We start from the raw sequence: 21,497 nt of genomic DNA, 5'->3' as shown, positions 1-21,497 counted from the left end.
CCTGTTGTAGATAACAATTATGATGTCAGATAGAATGCAAATGCTCTTTCCTGATGACATCTCCTGACTTTCATGAGGGCCTTCACAGCCAGGTGACTTATACAGGTGAGGAAGCCCTCTGTCATGATCAGTTCTATGAATGAAAGCAGGATCTGTGTCACCTGCATGTCAAACAGGCATATGTGCAGACTGGATTCTTGTTGTTGCTCCTGTAGCAAGATAACTGCTGTCAAATGAAGTCAAGTAAGACCTTCCCATTTGCTGAGATGTGATTTAATGCAACCCAGGACTTTATCTGAATATTACTTTTTTTTAACTGTCACGAGAATTGTGGACAGAAATGAGTTGCACTTCTAACCTTACTTAATGTCCATGCTGACAGGCTACAAGGTCAGTCATTGTTGTTCCAAGACATGAAATTGCTTGTTTCACTGCTGGTTTGCCTTGGATTCATTGTAAACAAAGTGCAGTTCCAAGACATGAAACTGCTTGTTTCACTGCTGGTTTGCCTTGGATTCCTTGTAAACAAAGTGCAGTTCCAAGACATGAAATTGCTTGTTTCACTGCTGGTTTGCCTTGGATTCCTTTTAAACAAAGTGCAGTTCTAAGATGTGAAATTGCTTGTTTCACTGCTGGTTTGCCTTGGATTCCTTGTAAACAAGGTGCAGTTCCAAGACATGAAATTGCTTGTTTCACTGCTGGTTTGCCTTGGATTCCTTGTAAACAAGGCGCAGTTCCAAGACATGAAATTGCTTGTTTCACTGCTGGTTTGCCTTGGATTCCTTGTAAACAAAGTGCAGTTCCAAGACATGAAATTGCTTGTTTCACTGCTGGTTTGCCTTGGATTCCATTTAAACAATGTGCAGTTCCAAGACATGAAATTGCTTGTTTCACTGCTGGTTTGCCTTGGATTCCTTGTAAACAAGGTGCAGTTCCAAGACATGAAATTGCTTGTTTCACTGCTGGTTTGCCTTGTAAACAAGGTGCAGTTCTAAGACATGAAATGCTTGTTTCACTGCTGGTTTGCCTTGGATTCCTTGTAAATAAGGCACAGTTCCAAGACATGAAATTGCTTGTTTCACTGCTGGTTTGCCTTGGATTCCTTGTAAACAAGGCGCATATCCAAGACATGAAATTGCTTGTTTCACTGCTGGTTTGCCTTGGATTCCTTGTAAACAAGGCGCAGTTCCAAGACATGAAATTGCTTGTTTCACTGCTGGTTGGTCTTGGATTCCTTGTAAACAAGGTGCAGTTCCAAGACATGAAATTGCTTGTTTCACTGTTGGTTTGCCTTGGATTCCTTGTAAACAAGGCGCAGTTCCAAGACATGAAATTGCTTGTTTCACTGCTGGTTTGCCTTGGATTCCTTGTAAACAAAGTGCAGTTCCAAGACATGAAATTGCTTGTTTCACTGCTGGTTTGCCTTGGATTCCATTTAAACAATGTGCAGTTCCAAGACATGAAATTGCTTGTTTCACTGCTGGTTTGCCTTGGATTCCTTGTAAACAAGGTGCAGTTCCAAGACATGAAATTGCTTGTTTCACTGCTGGTTTGCCTTGTAAACAAGGTGCAGTTCTAAGACATGAAATTGCTTGTTTCACTGCTGGTTTGCCTTGGATTCCTTGTAAACAAGGTGCAGTTCTAAGACATGAAATGCTTGTTTCACTGCTGGTTTGCCTTGGATTCCTTGTAAACAAGGTGCTGCATGACCTCTTCCCAACAATGTATTTCTTTCATTTGGGTATGGAATCCTGATTCCTCTTGAACCAGGAACATGCCTTGAATCGTTCCAGTGGTGCCTCACATTCACTTAGCAATGGAATTTCTTTACATCTTGGGTCTCCTCTATGACAAAAGATCCCCACATCATGGGGGCAGCTTGTTCATGAGACCACTGCAGATAATCCTTTTATCCTGTAATTAGTTAAAAGGATAAGTATCTTGAACGAAATGAAGCTATTTAAACACTTTCTTCAATATTAAAATATATTTTATTCATTTTGTTCAAGAAACCTACTTCAACTTTATCTGATTTTGACATTCACAGTTTTCAACTAATTCCAGCGAAATGAACTTGAAAACATGTCCACTTGCTTGTGTGAAAATCTAAATTTATTAGAAAAAAAGACATCACAGTAAGTAATGTATAACTAAAACAATATGACTTTAATTTGAAGAAAGATGTTAATTTGGGCTGCCAAGTGTGTGAGATATTCCTGACAAGTTGACTTCTTGTTCAGCTATACCAGTCAAGATTTTCATAGCCAATATTACCATTTGTAGATGCTGCCTGAGTGTATCTATAGTCGCAGTGCAGGTTCTGCACAGAGAGGTCCACAATCAACATGATCTTTTCCGTCAGGCAACTGCAGGAGAAATACAGAGAACAACACAGACCCCTCATAATGGCCTTTACAGACCTCACCAAGGCGTTCGATCTGGTCAGCAGAGACGGACTTTTCACAATCCTGGCAAAGATTGGATGCCCTCCAAAGCTGGTAAGCATCATCCTGTCCTTCCATGATGACATGAAAGGCACAGTGCAGTACGATGGCTCATCATCTGACCCCTTCAACATCTGCAGCAGAGTGAAATAGGGTTGCGTCCTAGCTCCCACGTTCTTCGGCATCTTCTTTGCTGTCCTGCTCAAGCACGCCTTTGGGATGTCCACAGAAGGGATCTACCTGCACACGCAATCAGATGGCAGACTGTTCAACCTGGCACGACTAAAAGCAAAGTGCGTGAAGCAACCATCAGGACATGCTCTTCGCAGACGATGCTGCCCTAACCATTCATACAGAAGCTGAGCTACAGCACCTGATGGACTGCTTTGCTAATGCATGCAATGAGTTTGGGTTGACCATCAGCCTAAAGAAAACAAACATGATGGCTCAGAACGCGGACCCTCAAAGCATCATCATCAACAACTACGAACTTGAGGTAATCAGTCAGTTCACATAAGCTGACTCTACCATCACCAACAAGCTATCGCTCGATGCTGAGCTCAGCAAGCGGATTGGAAAGGCATAAACAACTCTCTCCAAGTTGTTGCAGAGAGTACTGAACAACAACATGCTGACCTTGAACACTAAGATCTCCATGTATCGTGCCTGCGTGTTAATCACTCTTCTGCATGCCAGTAAAACCCAACTGTATGCCTCGCAAGAGAAAAGACAGCGCCTTTCAAATGTGATGTCTCCGACACATACTTGGGATCACCTGGAGCAATCAAGCAACAAACAATGAGGTGCTTGAATGTGCCAAGATTCCCAGCATGGCCACACTCCTCCACCAACATCACATCATATGGCTGGGCCATGTACGTCGGATGGGTGACGGACAGATCCCCAAAGACCTTCTTTATTCGGAACTTGCCTCTGGCAAAAGATCGATCGGATGGTCACATCTCCACTTCAAGGATGTCTGCAAGCACGACATGAAAGCCCCTGACATCGATGTCAACACATGGGAAGAGCTCGTTCTAGACAGGCCCAGCTGGCAACATGCTCTGATCACTGGTTTGAAAGCTGACAAAATGTGATCTCATGAAAAGAAAGAAGCAGCTCCAACACACATCAGACCCAATCTTCAAGTGCAGCAAGGACTGCCACTCCCATGTTGGGCTACATAGCTACAGCAGATGCTGCACAACCACCAACTGGGACATCTCTCATGGGCGCACTTCCATCATCTGTAGAGATTAACAGATGCCAACCAACCAACCAGTACAGTCAAATCTGAGCTGGATTGTGAACAATTAGAGTGAATCTGGTACCAGTTATTCCAGGAAGATAATTGTAACCAGTACTGGGAAGATGTATGTCTGGTCCAGTATAGCCTCTTTAACAGGTTGGTATGAGCCCCAAAAGTTGTGCTGTGGGAAACAGATCTGACTGTGAAGGCTGGATCGATAGTGAGACTGAAGCTCTGGGTGGCCTATAATGCTGTACCATTAGATTGTCTTCACGATCAATGAATTTTCTGTTCTTAGAGACATGGACAGTAGAACAATAATGACAGCACCATCAACATTATTGACAGCCACATCTTATATCAATCTTTTCTTGACCTCATGATGGCCTGAAAAAGTTCCTTGGTTTTAATGGTCACCCATCTTTCCTTCAACTACCATGTACACATGTAACACAAATGCGCCGATTTGCACCACATACAAAAAATGCAGGTGGGGTGATCATCTAATGTTAAGCTGAAATGTTTACAATCACAACACGTAACCTTGCCCATTGTACTTGGCACCTGTAGTTACATAAACAAAGGTATATACAAGTTAAAATCATTCAAGCAATGCATTAACTACTTGTAAAGGGGGGTGCTTACACCAGAGTAACAGTTCAGGAAAATGAATAAATATGAACATTAATAAACTATAAAGGCAACAAACAAAAAGCCAATTCAAGTGTAACAAGAACAGGTCAGGTAATGACTTTGCTTTTTAATACTAATGCATACATACCAACCCCTGATGAGGAAAAAGTGAAATCCATGTGGACAAAAAAGAGGAATCCAAGCAGAAAAAGAGTAATCCACATATAACATGCTAAAATTTCAATAAAAAATGATTTATTTGCCCTTCACATCTTTTAACATCCTTTACTGCTACCAAGTTTTCATATGTGCACTTTTAGCTTTAGAAAGCAACAGATTATCATGTTGCATTTTAAAGCACTTTGTACCAGCTGAGACCATAAATGTTTTGCACACAAGTAGAGCACTAACCTGATACTTCAGGAATTCTCCTTCCAGATGATCCAAGGTAGACAAGGGTGGCAATAGAAAGGGATATCTCTTGACAAAGAATCTAACACTTTTAGAACTTTTTGAATGTCTCTCATTTACATCAGCAACTGACACATTTAAAAGCACCTCATCTCCATATGGGAATTTCTGGATAATGTAATCACAGGCTGTAGCATACTATCTAATATCATCATTATTTTCACAGCAAGAATAGAATTGTGTTCAATGAATTCTCTTGCTTCTGCACCAACAGCAAGATCTTCATTATCATTCTATTAAGACCTCAGTAAATAACACCACTGCATTTATAACATTCATGTCCGCACTTGAGTTCTGCTGTAAATAAGAAGTTACCTTAGTATTGGAGTTCGTAAGACGAGCTAATTCGATATGTTTCTTTGTTTTCAAGTGTTTCTCCACATCAAATTTACCACCATGCCCAATATTAAAATCGTTTCTGCACAGACTGCAATGAGCATGATGCTGCCCTAGAATGGAATGTATTATGCCATTCATGTATTCATCTTTGAATCTTTGGACACTACTCCATCCAGGAATTGTAAGAAACTCCAAGTTAGCACCAGAATATGTTGTAAATTATGTCCCACAATGGTCTAATTTTTTACACAACACTATGTTGAAACTGACTGGTGTAAAAATGATGTCTTCAATTCTCTGGTTGACAGTACTTCAAGAATGTTTGCTAAGAAGTTAGCTGATAGTCATCCAGTACTTCTGAGAGAACAAGTACATTCATTTGGTAATAACACTAAAGCCATATTATTCTGAAAATACTATATTTCTAAGCAGATCACTTTTTTCTTCCCATTTTACTAATGCATAGAAGAGATTGTTCTGTGTGTGTAACTGTATGCAGGCTTCTTCTCATGTACTGTTCGTACAGACTTTGTTCAGAACTAAAGCTATTATTATAATGTCTATTGTGAAAACTGCAAAAAGTTCTGGTTTGTGGTTTTAACATCATTTTTCAGCACATCATGTGCTATACAAGGTAAGCCAGTAAATCTGCTGGAGGAAGATAATCTGGAAAAAGCTCATGAAGAATCACCAGCATATGGGAAGCTACTGGCAAGCTTTGTCACATACCAATTTTGCATGAGCCTTAGACTTTAACCCATACAGATAAAGTGAGATGTCAGTGATTTGTAAAGGTGAGCTCCTTAGATCACTTGGCCAAACCAGAGACTCAACTGCAGAAAGACTGCCATAGATGTTAATGCATACTGTAAAATATGTGACCAAAAACATTCACTCAATATCAATAATTCTGTATTTTAAAGACATTGTACATGGGGAACTTTCTGCACCGTTAACTTTTAGGAATTTACCATTTCTGAAAAGTTCTATGTCCAATTTTGCCATTTTGGTAAACGAGGTAAAAACTTTTTCATTGCAGCCACAAAAATAACAACTACAAATTTATGTCTGTAAAACTTGTATGCCGACAGCAAACAATGTAGACACCAAAAAGGCTCAAGGTCCCAACAAATATCAAAGCTGAAGATAAACTGAAAATTTGGTATAAAGGCATAAATCCTATTCAGGACATCTATGTCTGAATGCATATATATAAAATCTGATGTTCCTAACCCATATTATTTTTGCTAAACTGTGATAAATTCTATGTCCAAATAAGTTTAAAATGTGTATAAAAACAATAAAAAATTGCTGAAATGTCCTGAAAATCTAACCAAATTATCTACAAATGCATACCAAGAAACCTGCCAAAGTTCATCTGTGTAAAATGACTTTTTTTTATAGCAATCTTGCAAACATGAGATGGATGGATAGATGGACAAAACCAAATCCCAGCTCAAAGCAGTTGTAGTATGGAAATCCAAAAGTAAAACTCACTGCTGGAAACTGAGATGAAACAATGGGAATAATAATTGCAATGCCTCTCATTATCCACTTGATAACAACACCAAATTCAGAAATTTTCATGCCCTCAGCTCCAATCTGAAATACAAAATGTTCTGACATGAGATGTTGATAGCCATTTTGAACCAGAGTGTAATAAATGATTACAATGCTCACTTCTAAGAAATTTTTATTAGCCTTTGGTAGAAACCGTAAAGATAAAACTTGTAGACCTCAGTGACTTATGTTGTTGTTTGCTTTCTTTTATCATTCCATATTTTAAACTTAATTTTTGATCAGTGTTACATAGACAATATTGTGCTGATATGCTGTTTAAATCGTATACATACAAGATAATGACAGGGCATACAAGTCATCAAACAATAAAAAAGAACGTTGAACAGAACAATTTTCTATCAAAATGGAGATACTATGAATTGACAAGAATCATCTGAAGAGAAGATGCTGACCATAAAGAATGTTACAAAGTTCAAGGTCTTTTCTTCTTTTTAATTGCTGAGTGTTGAAACCACCTCTGATATTTCTGAACAATAACAATATTTTAAATTAGTCACTGTGGTGGCCATATTGGATGTAAAAACTGCACAATTATCTTTTAGGACCAGCTATACATCATTAGATGTCTTTTTGTGTAAACGGCATGTAAATATTACAACAATATTTCCAAGATGGCATCCATAGTGACCATGATGGCTGTCAAATCAGTATTCAGGCTCAACAAGCAATCATAATAAGTTTTTTTTGGGGATAAAAACCTAATGACCATTAAAGCTTTGGCTACTATGGTCATCATATTAGATGTCAGATTAGATGTCAGATCTGCAAAATTTTCATTATTGGATGAACCAGACATCACAACAACATATTAGATGTCAGATCTGTATAATTTTCATTCAGGATGAACCAGACATTACAACAACATATTAGATGTCAGATGTGCTTAATTTTCATTCAGGATGAACCAGACATCACAACAACATATTAGATGTGAGATATACTTAATTTTCATTCAGGATGAACCAGACATCACAACAACATATTAGATGTCAGATCTGCTTAATTTTCATTCAGGATGAACCAGACATCACAACATCCTATTAGATGTCAGATCTGTATAATTTTCATTCAGGATGAACCAGACATCACAACATCATTCAGGATGGACATCACAACAACATATTAGATGTCAGATCTGTATAATTTTCATTCAGGATGAACCAGACATCACAACATCATTCAGGATGGACTAACTAGACATCACAATATCGTATTAGATGTCAGATCTGTTTGATTTTTATTCAGGATGAACCAGACATCTCAACAACATATTAGATGTCAGATCTGTATAATTTTCATTCAGGATGAACCAGACATCACAACATCCTATTAGATGTCAGATCTGTATAATTTTCATTTAGGATGAACCAGACATCACAACAACATATTAGATGTCAGATCTGCTTATTTTTCATTCAGGATGAACTAGACATCACAACAACATTCAGGATGAACTAGCTAGACATCACAACAACATATTAGATGTCAGACCTGTATAATTTTCATTCAGGATGAACCAGACATCACAACATCATTCAGGATGGACATCACAACAACATATTAGATGTCAGATCTGCTTAATTTTCATTCAGGATGAACTAGCTAGACATCACAACAACATATTAGATGTCAGATCTGCTTAATTTTCATTCAGGATGAACCAGACATCACAACAACATTCAGGATGAACTAGCTAGACATCACAACATCCTATTAGATGTCAGATCTGTATAATTTTCATTCAGGATGAACCAGACATCACAACAACATATTATATGTCAGATCTGCTTAATTTTCATTCAGGATGAACTAGACATCACAACAACATTCAGGATGAACTAGCTAGACATCACAACAACATATTAGATGTCAGATCTGTATAATTTTCATTCAGGATGAACCAGACATCACAACAACATTCAGGATGAACTAGCTAGACATCACAACAACATATTAGATGTCAGAGCTGTATAATTTTCATTCAGGATGAACCAGACATCACACCAACATATTAGATGTCAGATCTGTATAATTTTCATTCAGGATGAACCAGACATCACAACATCCTATTAGATGTCAGATCTGTATAATTTTCATTTAGGATGAACCAGACATCACAACAACATATTAGATGTCAGATCTGCACAATTTTCATTATTCAGGATGAACTAGACATCACAATAAGTATTTTGGTGAAAACCCAATGTTGATATCACCTTCCATTCAGGAGTAGTGATAACAACATTTTTAAGATAACAACCATTGTGTCCACATTAGATGTTAGATTGACACCATTTTCATTTAGGACCAACCAGACATCATAAGAAATCTTTTACTAAAACAGAATGTTTATAAGATCATTTATTTAGGAAAAGTAGCAATAACAACACTTTCAAATGTTTGCTATTGTAGCCATATTGGATGTCACAGTAGCTATGGTAGCCATATTGGATGTCACAGAAGCTATGGTAGCCATATTGTATGTCACAGTAGCACCATTTTCACTTAGGACCAAATAGACATCACAAGAAGTCTTCTAGGTAAAACCTTTTGTCTGTATGTCTTTCTGTTAAGAATGATTAATGATAACAAAATTTTCAGGATGGCTACCAAGGTGGCCATAATGGAGTTCAGATTTTTATTTAAAATCAGTTAGACACTATAAATAGTGAAAACTCTTACTGATTTGAAAATCCATTCAGGATGAGTAGCGATAAGATTTTCACAATGGCCACTGTGGTAGCCATACTGGATATCCAAGTGTCACCATATTCATTTAGGACCAACTAGAGCAAGAGATGAATATGTATGCAAAGTCTCATGGCAATCCTCCCAGTAGTTTAGGAGAAGTAGCGATAACAAGCTTGTGCTAATGGACAGATGGATGACAAACAACAGACAAAAGACAATAGGCCATCCCATAAGCAATTCAAACATATGACCAACAGAGCTAATACAAATTTGAGATTAATGCATAAATAATTACCTTGATTGGCTACAGCTAGTACCTCATATGATAATCATAACAATACCATTCATCCATATCCTATATTCACATGTACAAAGCACAGATAATCTGTTGTGGGTAACCAAACACAATATAGATAATGTCTTGTCATTAACATGGAAAGTTTACCAATGAATAAACATATATCCCTAATTTCAACTGCACTGCTTAGGGAGGACCTTCTGAGATGGCTAGAATGTATATGGCACGGAAGAACTTATATAGTTATGAGCTAAACAACAATAATGAACTTGTGTTAGTAAAACTAAAATTTGGGGTGAAATTCCCCCCTCCGCTTGAAAAAAGCAGAGAATTGTGAACATAGGAGGGATATTAATGGGTACAGCTTGGCATGCATTCTATTGACTTTCTTATGAAGAAATAAAGGTGTAGCTTGGCATGCATTCTATTGAGTTTTTTATGGAGAAATACAGGTACAGCTTGGCATGCATACTACTAACTTTTCTTATGGAGAAATAAATGTACAGCTTGGCATGCATTCTATTGACATTTTTTTATGGAGAAATAAAGGTACAGCTTGGCATGCATTCTATTGACTTTTTTATGGAGAAATACAGGTACAGCTTGGCATGCATACTATTGACTTTTCTTATGGAGAAATGTACAGCTTGGCATGCATTCTACTGACTTTTTTATGGAGAAATAAATGTACAGCTTGGCATGCACTCTATTGACTTTTTTTTGGAGAAATAAATGTACAGCTTGGCATGCATTCTATTGACTTTTTAATGGAGAAATAAATGTACAGCTTGGCATGCATTCTATTAAATTTTTTAATGGAGAAATAAAGGTACAGCTTGGCATGTATTCTATTGACTTTTTTAAATAGAGAAATAAAGGTACAGCTTGGCATACATTCTACTGACTTGTTTTAATGGAGAAATAAAGGTACAGCTTGGCATGCATTCTATTGACTTTTCTTATGGAGAAATAAATGTACAGCTTGGCATTCATTCTATTGACTTTTTTTATGGAGAAATAAAGGTACAGCTTGTCATGCATTCTATTGACTTTTTTATGGAGAAATAAAGGTACAGTTTGGCATGCATTCTATTAACTTTTTTAATGGAGAAATAAAGGTACAGCTTGGCATGTATTCTATTGACTTTTTTTTAATGGAGAAATAAAGGTACACCTTGGCATACATTCTTACTGACTTGTTTTAATGGAGAAATAAAGGTACAGCTTGGCATGCATTCTATTGACTTTTTTAATGAAGAAATAAAAGTACAGCTTGGCATGCATTCTATTGACTTTTCTAATGAAGAAATAAAAGTACAGCTTGGCATGCATTCTATTGACTTTTTTATGGAGAAATAAAGGTACAGCTTGGCATGCATTCTATTGACTTTTTTTATGGAGAAATAAAGGTACAGCTTGGCATGCATTCTATTGACTTTTTAAATGAAGAAATAAAGGAACAGCTTGGCATGCATTCTATTGATATTTTCATGGAGAAATAAAGGTACAGCTTGGCATGCATACTATTGACTTTTTTATGGAGAAATAAAGGTACAGCTTGGCATGCATTCTATTGACTTTTTATGAAGAAATAAAGGTACAGCTTGGCATGCATTCTATTGATATTTTTATGGAGAAATAAAGGTACAGCTTGGCATACGTTCTATTGACTTTTTATGAGAAATAAAGGTACAGCTTGGCATGCATACTATTGACTTTTTAATGGAGAAATAAAGGTACATCTTGGCATATATTCTATTGACTTTTTATGAGAAATAAAGGTACAGCTTGGTATTTTCACCTCTTAAGTGAATCAATTTTCATGAGGCAACACTTGAATTCTCTTGCTTTTGTAGCATCTTTGAAATCAAAGGTATTGGAGAGTAAGCATACATGTCCTATCCATTCCGATCTATGGAAAGTAAACTGATAGCCCATACTTTTGGATCTGGGACACGCGAGTATAAAAGTTGAGTCTTGCATTCCACCTTGTCACAAACAGATCCAACAGCTGTTGAGCCAAGTAGGTACTTGAGCAACTGAAAACCCAGAGACAGAGCTGATTCTTTTGGGACACAAATCTGATACTAAGTTTAGTCAACCCAAATTATTACAAACTTAAATTTGGATTTTTTGCCAAAGGTTCACTTTTGCCTTATGAGATAATTCATAACAGAGGAGTTGTATTTAGAATTAGAATGTCCTTCACCTGCCACAAATGAAATGCTTTGAGAATGCAAGGTTAATTGATATGCAATATATGATCATGTGTGGGCCACATTCCACTAGCCTCCTGGAATGATGGAAGCAGCTGTGGGCCACATTCCACTAGCCTCCTGAATGATGGAAGGAGCTGTGGGCCACATTCCACTAGCCTCCTGGAATGATGGAAGGAACTGTGGGCCACATTCCACTAGCCTCATGGAATGATGGAAGGAACTTTGCATTTAGTCTGTGCTACTTTCTGTACACACTGTCAACTTCCTAGGTTGTACCTACAAATGAACACCTGATTTAAGCCTGGTGAGATTCTCCCATTTTCTGAGGAAACCTCATTTGCCTGCAGACTCACTGTTTAGATGCTAACATAGCAGGGAGGCTCGGAGGTCTTCAAGAAGTGTGCATGGATAAGTATTCTATAATTTATTATAAAATTTTCTTTCTCCTTTGAATACATTCCCTGATCACATTAACATTAGGAGACTACATAATAAGAGGAAGAAATGCTGTTATCCTGCTTAAATCAGGGTAACATATGATTACTTCTTGGGGTTAAAATTCATTTGTGAATCCAGCAAAGCTAAAAGGCTGTGCTGGTTTAGTTAGGTCTGGAGGTCATCTGTACTGCAGGTCCAGGACCCACCAGATTAAAATTCTGTCCCTTTGATGCTAAATCCAAGACAGAAGCTCAAGAAGGTTGACTCTGCATGCCAACCAACATACTATATTGGTTCAAAACGCTGTGTTCTAATGCAAGGCTCACAGAGATTGTTTTAATTTCATGACCTGAAATCCACTCTTTTGAGACATCAGAGTACGCCAAAACCCACTTAAGCCATGAACACAGGAGACATAATATTCATATTTTACATCTCCATGGAGATTCACCTGTGGTTGCCATAACTTGTCAGCCTGCTTCAAGTTGCACTTGAGGCCAAGAACAGGATCCTGCATGGATGACTCTCTGACTGCTGACTACAGATATGCTGCCAGGATTTTATCTAAAAGGGGAAGCTTCCCCCGTGTCACAAAAATAAGGTAGAGAAAAAGGGAGGGGGAGGATGAAAAACTTAAATATTTACCTAACACTTCTTTTTCCAGCACCGTAGCTTTACTGAAATCTAAATATTTTACAGAAGTCACCTCTAGTTGTATTAGCATTAATCAAAGTGATGGTAGTTTCTATGCCTAATCTGTGCATGAATGTTGCTTTGTGTTGAGCTCTCTGTTTCACAGTCTGTTGTCTGAACTAGCTTAGCCACCTTGAACATGATTTGAAACTTTTCATTATGGTATAATTTTCCACAGCTCCTAGGCCAGTGCTGTCCAACCTGTGGCCTGCGGGCTGATTTTAACTGGCCTAACAGAGCTCAAGCAGCAGCAGTTTTCTGCTGTGGCCCTAGGATTTAAGAAAAACATTTTTCAGCGGCCCATGGTGTCAAAAAAGTTGGAAGCACTGTCATAGGCATTGTCTTCCAGACACTTTTGCTACAAAATAAGACTTTTTTCTAAGTTCAGTCAAAGTTTCACTTTCTTAAATCATTGTTTTGCAGATTATTTTGTCAGATTTCTATCTGCTCTATAATGCTTTATTATGGGTAAAAACAAGCCTTTTGATATCATTACCATCAGCATGAATTATGTCGCGAAGAGCACTTTGAGGGATAACAGATAAAAATAAAACTGTATACTGGACAGAGTTCATTTTTATATCTGCAACTTTTAAACTAATTGCAAGAGTTCTCATGCATTACTGTACTCCAAGTGCACGAGTATGTACCAATTTTGTATAATTCCTGCATTTGTGCACCTAGCAACATATCTTCCATGGATGGTAACCAGTTCTTGGGCATGAATCCTGTTTGTCTCATGAGGATCACTAAACCATCTGATCTCATTTGATGATAGTCTGGCTCGACCAAAAGGGCATGTAACTCACTCACTCTGAAAGCCGAAAATAAAGTTATTAGGAAACAGCTTTTGTATAATAACAGTTAAGCCATGTCAGCACCCAGGCCGAATATATTTTGGAAACAGGGTGAGAGATTTTGGTAAATTCAAATCAAAATCTTCATAATGACCTCTGCCATCATGCCTGAATTTGTAGATATCATGCAGCCTTTGAGCGTAATTGGTGTCAACTGTTTCTCCTCATAGAGCTATAGAAAAAGTCGACCAATTGAGGGATTGCTTCAAAAGGCCAATGGTAATGACTCATTGCCACTCTCTGAAAACAAGACACCTTCTCTCATAATGCTATCGAGGAGAGGGCTTTTGGAGCTTGAAATTCTCTCTACAACTGAAGATCTTAATTTTTTCTCTTACAAGGCTGTCCTTATAAAAGCCATGTGTGAAGGAAAAGAAGAACCAGGCAGGGATGAAACAACTGTGACCATGATTGTTTGCGAAGATTCAGTCTCACCTTTCTGGGTTGGTCTACTGCTAGCTTCTGCAGATCATTGACCCAGGACATGTCTCAGCTTAGAGGTGCTATCAGAATTATCTTGCAATTCTAATCAGGTCTTTTCTGCATTAATTTCAGTATAGACTGTAGAAGCATAAGTAATGCCTATAACCCATCCCAACTGAGGTGTCACTCATGTTTTTGAAAAGCTGGTATCCAAGTGCAACTGCAACATATATGCATCTGTCTCCTCTAAATTTGCCAATTTCATAGTGGTGGAAGGGCATCATTCATTTAATCTGGGAGAAGGGGACCCTGGTAGTGTCCCTTACAAACCTCTGATTCTGTATTCAGATGAATACAAAGTAAATCTGTACTGGTCTTGTATGCTTTTCCTCTCTTCTCTTTGCCTTTTGCTCACCTTGTGTCCTCAGAACACAAACTGCATATTTGGCAAAGAAACGATGAGACACAATTGGTACATGCTGGGTAGAACTCATTTTATGTCTTCAATAGCTTTGAATACCATGCATTTACTGCAATCTGAAAACATGTTTCTGAATGAAAAAATAATAGAAACAAAAGATAAATTACCATTTCAGTGCATTAATAATTCACTAAATAACACATGATAAACAGCATGCTCTAACTAAAGACAGCATGCACAAACAAAAGACTGTGTGCATGAACACTTGAGAGTCAATATGCATTAACAATAGCCTGTTGTACCATGCAGTTATAAAATTAAAAAATAATGTACACAACATGTGTATGAATAAATATTAATCCCAATAAAAACATTTTGATAGATGACTTGAATTTAACTCATAAATACTTGGATTTTGAAAGAGGCTTATTCTGTACTATGTTGTTTACAGAAGTGAAGCTTAAAATTGGTGACACCGATCGGTGGCAAGGGGAGATAATGGACAAGAGTTATTGTTCTTGGTGTATATGACACAGACAGGAAAGAAATTTTCGTCATAAAGTAGGGCTGGATTCAGGAGGTAGCAGGTTTATATTACTAGTGTTAATGTGACCAGAGAGAGAAAATGAATCAACTGAAAAATCATCCTAAACAATATCAATATCTAACTGGAATGGGTTGTTCCTGTGTCAATGACAGATGAATGTTCATTTATGTGTTTACTAATTTTGCAAACATAATTAAACATTTACACCTATATTTATTGCGCCCGTATCACATAGGTTTTTCCACATCATTATAGTAACAAAATTACATTCTACTGCTCTGTTCTGTGGGGTACAGAGCACACGCTGTGGCAATAGAGTTCATCAGGTTACACTTTAGGAAGACAATTTCCACAGGGGAAACACATAATAAATTTAGTATATCATATGACAACATGTGAAGTCATATAAAGTTGGCATGCTGATATAAGTGCCTGCTAGACCAGGCTAAATGTACACTACCTCAGAGTCAAGGGCAATTTGTACTGTTGTAAAATAAATCCCTACAATTAGCCAATTGGAACTTGAGAATTTAGTTGAATACTAAATAAGCAATAATGACACATGCCCCTCTGTATCCAAAGGAATCCATTTGTAGAAGCATTTTACAATTTTGAATCCCAGGTTTCATGTCATGCTAGCTGTGATGAACAGTTTAGAAGAGTAAATTTTTACAACACTGTTGTGCTATTTAGTGGTATAACATTGTTAAATAAAATTTTGTGGTGGTTTCATGTATTAATAAGACAGCCTTGTAATGTCCGAAAATATAGTAAAGGACACATGGTACTAATTGTATGGAAAAATGGGACCAGCATGGAAATGGGTGAACATAAAATAGAGTATATATGGGTGGCCAGGATTTTCTAACTTAAAAAAAAAAAGATTTTTTTTTTATTGATAGAATTTCAGTCAACAACATACACCCAGATCTGTATGTGTATTATGCAATGGCAGATCTGGGTATATGCTGTCTGAATTAAGGTGCATGTTACACTTGTAAGTATAATAGTTCAAAGTCAATGCAGAATGTACCTCCATTATAGCTAGTATAGTCACAAATGTGATGAGTGGTAGACCATAGAATGGATCTGGTATTGTCAGGTCAGGAAACCAAAGCATACCACCAGTTTTCATGCTATCCACAGGAAGGTTGGCCATTTTCCGCAAACCATAGAAAAAGGAAATGAATACAGGTGCCTGTTATGAAAAGAAAAAGAATTACATAAAAACAGAAGAAAGAAAGGCAGTAATAAGGAACACCAACTGTTTATACTAGCAAGATATACAGACTGGCCAATTAACTTAAATTTCTAACTTAGAAATATATACAAAATTTACACAAAATATAATGCATTTTCTTAGTTATTACTTAAATGATCATATTTTGACAGTTTATTTGTAACCATTCCAATCTCTAAAACTTCTTTAAAACTTGAATTTTTTTACACTACTGACTTCAAACAAGACATAAATATCTTTGAAGCAATGATATTTTGTGCTGTGATATAAGTCTAATCAGTTGTTTGGTTTTGAAGAAATATTTTGGTTTAATATTTTTCAATTTTATAAAAGCAAACACAACCGACAGCAAATTTACATTAAAATTATTAGACCTCAATTCCTGAAGGGTACCTAAAACATTTTATCATTATCTATTCTGCAGTGTTTCATATTAAGGTATTTAAACTTCTATTTTTAGAAATGGTAGCCATATTTGATGAGTAAGTGGCATCATTTGCTGAAACTTAATGGATCTTGATAACAGGACAGCTTGGCATCATTTGCATAAGCTTTACAGCTTTCCAAGAACTTTGGTCTGATTCTTTTGACTGCTTTTGAGGTTCCAGTTTAGAAATTGCAGACTACCGTCAAATTGTGTAAAATCCTGAAAAGGCTTCTATGAGAGGACGCTTTCTGTCAAATCTGATTGAGTGCAATTTTTAAAGAATAAGTTGTTTTTCTAGTTTTAGTAATAGCAGTCATATCTGAATGTGAACTGTATCACTTAAGTGTATTAGTCAAGTCTTTAAGCAAACATAGTATCAAAGTTTGGTCAAATTCTGAGAAGCATTTTTAAAATAAATTATTGCAAGATATTTTTATTAGCAGTAGCCATATCTGATGGCAGATCAGGATCATCAGAAAAAATCTGAAAGGAACTGACACCAGAATGCTTTCAGTCAAATTCAGTGCAAACAAGTAAAGTGGTTTCTCATATGTATAAAGTAATAATGCAGAGACATGACAACCAATGCAGCATGAACACTGGGCCATGCCATGACCTAAAAACAATTTCCCAAAGTATAAATCATTATTAAAAACACTGACTGAAACAATTGCACTCCATATACATATTAATTTGTGAACAAAATCAAATATGCTTACATTATCTATAACCACCATAACTTCTGAAGATGTTAAGCTTAGAAAGTCACTGTAACCTACTTTCTCAGTGGGTGGGTGAGGCACAATGATCCAAGGAATAAATTAAGGCCCACGAGTACAGTATAACTTCAGTCGGATTTTGCAAGACAAACTGTTTATACACGGATTAAACTAAAAACAACATTCCACAGTGTAAGACAGATGGGGAAGATCACTGTGATCTACATTTCCCTGTGGTGGTTCATCACTGTGACCTACATTTCTCTGTGGTGGTTCATGTGGACATGAGGCACACCTTAAGTAAGCTCCATGAAAATATAATGCCTGATCCAGTGCCAGAAAAACAAAACTTTCATGCTGGGGTAAAGACTCTCAACAATGCCATTGAAGCTGATGACATGACAATGCATGGGTTATATTAGTTCTGCATACAGATAAAGCTAAAGATGTTGAAAGTGGACTGTAAATAGAACCCACATTATTATACAGACTTGCTAAACCTAACAATACTGTCTCAGTAAAGCAGTCAATTTTTTCCCTTTCAGTAAGGTTAACAAAATATCATAAACTGCTACTGTAAAACATATTCAAAAGTTCGATACTCAAAACATGCAGCAATGGTAAACATTATGTACAACTGAAATTTTTAAAAAGTAAATGTAGATTTTATTTTTTTACCACTGGTACAGTTTCACATACTTCAGTTCCAAAACCTATTTAGATCAATGGCTTGCTGATATTTCTCACCGTGACATAATTACTGCAATTTTTTTCGCCATATCCAGGGTTCATACAGAATTCTGAATGATAAATTCATATAGTTTTCCCAAGCTTTCAAAGACCACAAAAATAGATTTCCAAGACCTATTTTCGCAAACGTTTTGTATACAAGTTATGTTATATGAGAAAACAATGAATGCAAAATACTACATTATTGTTTTATGATAAAATGAAACTGAATGGGTCATCAAAAGAAAGAAACCAGGAAAACTCAACTACATCCTAATCTAACAACCTTGGACAGTTTAATATGTGATTATGTAAAGAAATTAAAATGTTTGGGTTTATTTCAATTTTCAAAGACTTTTAAAGACCTCATTGTAATCTGCTCGATTTTCCCAAACTTTCAAGACCTTGAAAATACTAATTTTTTCCAAACTCTCAGAGACCTTCAAAGACAGTATGAACTCTGATATCACGTGATGATGACAATTATATCTTTCACCACGATACATAATCAAATTGACATGTGATGTCCAATAAACTGTGTCCCATCCTGCTGTATATTCCTTTTTAATCTTCTGTACTGATTATTGACACTTTTTAAAGGTGTATTTTCTCTTTTGTCTTCAACATGCATCACTAGCTGGATGACATTTATAAAAAATTCTATAATCAGTTTGATCATGCAGATGCCTGCATGAAACAATATGTGCAGTTTAAAGCATCTGAGGTACTGCGGTAAAGTTGGCCTGGTTTCCTAACTCCACTAATTCTAACTTGAAACCTGGATCCATCTCAAACACAGATGAGCCAATTATCCATATTTTATGGCAACAATAACTGTTCTGCAGTTTTTGCTTTTATTCCATAAGTCTGTATTTTGATGGTCATTTTTGCAACACACCATCTAAAGATGATACAAACATGACAAATGTCATAATGTAATCTTGAATAACTTGAAAGTTATAGAGCAGAAAGCAATATGTAACAGAAAACATAAATACTGAGTTATAACCCTAACCTTGAAGATGGGACTGTAATGCTGCTGTACATACAGACCAAGTTTATCTCTAAATTTCATATGGCTTTAAAGTTATAGATTGTACAGTTAGATTTATGAATGAGTGTAAAATCAAATACCTGTGCCATGCTCCCTTTAACAAAAAGGCATGGGACAGAAATGCTGATTCTAGGCATAAGTAATAATTTTTATACTTTTTAATCATAAAAACGAAGTAAAAAGCACCTGTGCATAAAGAGTCAAAAACTGGCGACCTAGCTTGATATTGTTGCGTTTTGTGTAGGACATCAACTCATTAGCAGCTCTTGTCACTGAAACAAATGTGGGCAAAGACTTGAGTACAAGTAACAACATCCATATACATGTAGATAAACTTATATACTATACCTACTACATATCCATTACACTTAAAACATAAAACAAAAACATATATGTTTGTTCCTTTTACCATCCTACTAAACTTGACAAATCAAGTCCAGCTTTCACAATGGAGTCTCTTCTAAAATTACTCTACAAAAGTCATATTTGGATTCTTTGGGATTTTTAATTACTCCAAATCTGATAGAGAATATGAAGCTATCTGAGATAACCACCATCAGAGATATATAAGAATATTTTACTGACTTCTTACACAATTATTTCATCTATCAACTGTTAATCCCATAGCAGGAAACAGTAACTTGGACCTTTCCCCAACCAATAGTTGTTCATTCAACCAAAACTTGAACTGGTCTTGGAAACTCAAAACATGACAGTTTATCTTGAGAGTAATACTAAACACAGCAGATTGATACAACTAGTTAAAACAGATTCCTCAACAAAATTTACTGGTGAGAATTTAAACTCTAACCCTAACTGTACAGACTATCTTACACGAGAGTCTCACTCTAGCCATACAGTAAATAACAATCCCAATAAACAGTGGCACAATCCACCCCAAAACAAGCTATAAAAAAAACAGACAAATATAACCAAATGAAGAACTCCCAGTCAAAGAGCAAACCTGCTTTGGTTTACTCTGGAAATTAAGCAACTAAAATGAACAAGCGAAAGGTATATAGTACTGTAATTATATGTGATTAAATCCTTTACTGCAAAAAAAAAAAGTGTTTCCATGCCATTAAACCCTATACTATAAATAAAAAGTACTCACATACCTTTAAACCCTATACTACAAAATAAAATGCTCACATACTTTTAAACCATATATTGCAAATAAAAAAAGTACTCATATTCCTTTAAACCCTATACTGCAAATAAAAGTGCTCATATGAAATTAGACCCTATGCTGCAAATAAAAGTTCTCACATACCAATAAACCCTATACTGCAAAATAAAAGTGCTCATATACCAATAAACGCTATCCTAAATGTAAACTATAATGCAATCTCCATAACAAAATTCAGCCCTGGCAATTACAAAAACAATCTAACTTGAATAAAATCTGCAATAGGTACTGGTATAACATCAAAACTATTCTAGCAGAAGATAATGCAGACCACCCACATAAAATATTCTACATATTTACTAAACACACAATTAAAAAAAACAAACAATGGCATTGCTCTTTGGAATGAAACTGGAGACATTTACACTTATACAAAAGGAAAACCCAGAGTCTCCTTACACTTATACAAAAGGAAAACCCAGAGTCTCCTTACACTTATACAAAAGGAAAACCCAGAGTCTCCTTATACTTATACAAAAGGAAAACCCAGAGTCTCCTTACACTTATACAAAAGGAAAACCCAGAGTCTTCTTACACTTATACAAAAAGAAAACCCAGTCTCCTTACACTTATACAAAAAGAAAACCCAGAGTCTCCTTACACTTATACAAAAGGAAAACCCAGAGTCTCCTTATACTTATACAAAAGGAAAACCCAGAGTCTCCTTACACTTATACAAAAGGAAAACCCAGAGTCTCCTTACACTTATACAAAAGGAAAACCCAGAGTCTCCTTACACTTATACAAAAGGAAAACCCAGAGTCTCCTTACACTTATACAAAAAGAAAACCCAGAGTCTCCTTACACTTATACAAAAGGAAAACCCAGAGTCTCC

The 21,497-nt window shown here is 36.3% G+C and overlaps 1 protein-coding gene across 1 annotated transcript in view; it reads right to left on the bottom strand.

Moving 5' to 3' along the window:
• The window catches only part of LOC149773775 (mitochondrial inner membrane protein OXA1L-like), a 65,076-nt gene that overhangs the window by 11,257 nt on the left and 32,322 nt on the right, over positions 1–21,497 (bottom strand). The window contains exons 5-7 of the mRNA XM_089946016.1: positions 19,660–19,745; positions 16,338–16,502; positions 6,634–6,738 (exon numbers count right to left, since the gene is read on the bottom strand). Coding sequence (XP_089802142.1) covers positions 6,634–6,738; positions 16,338–16,502; positions 19,660–19,745 — 356 coding nt within the window. The remainder of the gene's footprint in view (positions 1–6,633; positions 6,739–16,337; positions 16,503–19,659; positions 19,746–21,497) is intronic.

Source organism: Sinohyriopsis cumingii, unplaced genomic scaffold (genome assembly GCF_028554795.1).
Source record: "Sinohyriopsis cumingii isolate HCF-2022 unplaced genomic scaffold, ASM2855479v2 utg000573l, whole genome shotgun sequence".
NCBI lineage: Eukaryota > Metazoa > Mollusca > Bivalvia > Unionida > Unionidae > Sinohyriopsis > Sinohyriopsis cumingii.
Note: the sequence above shows the minus strand (reverse complement) of the source record. Positions and strands in the feature narration are given on the sequence as shown.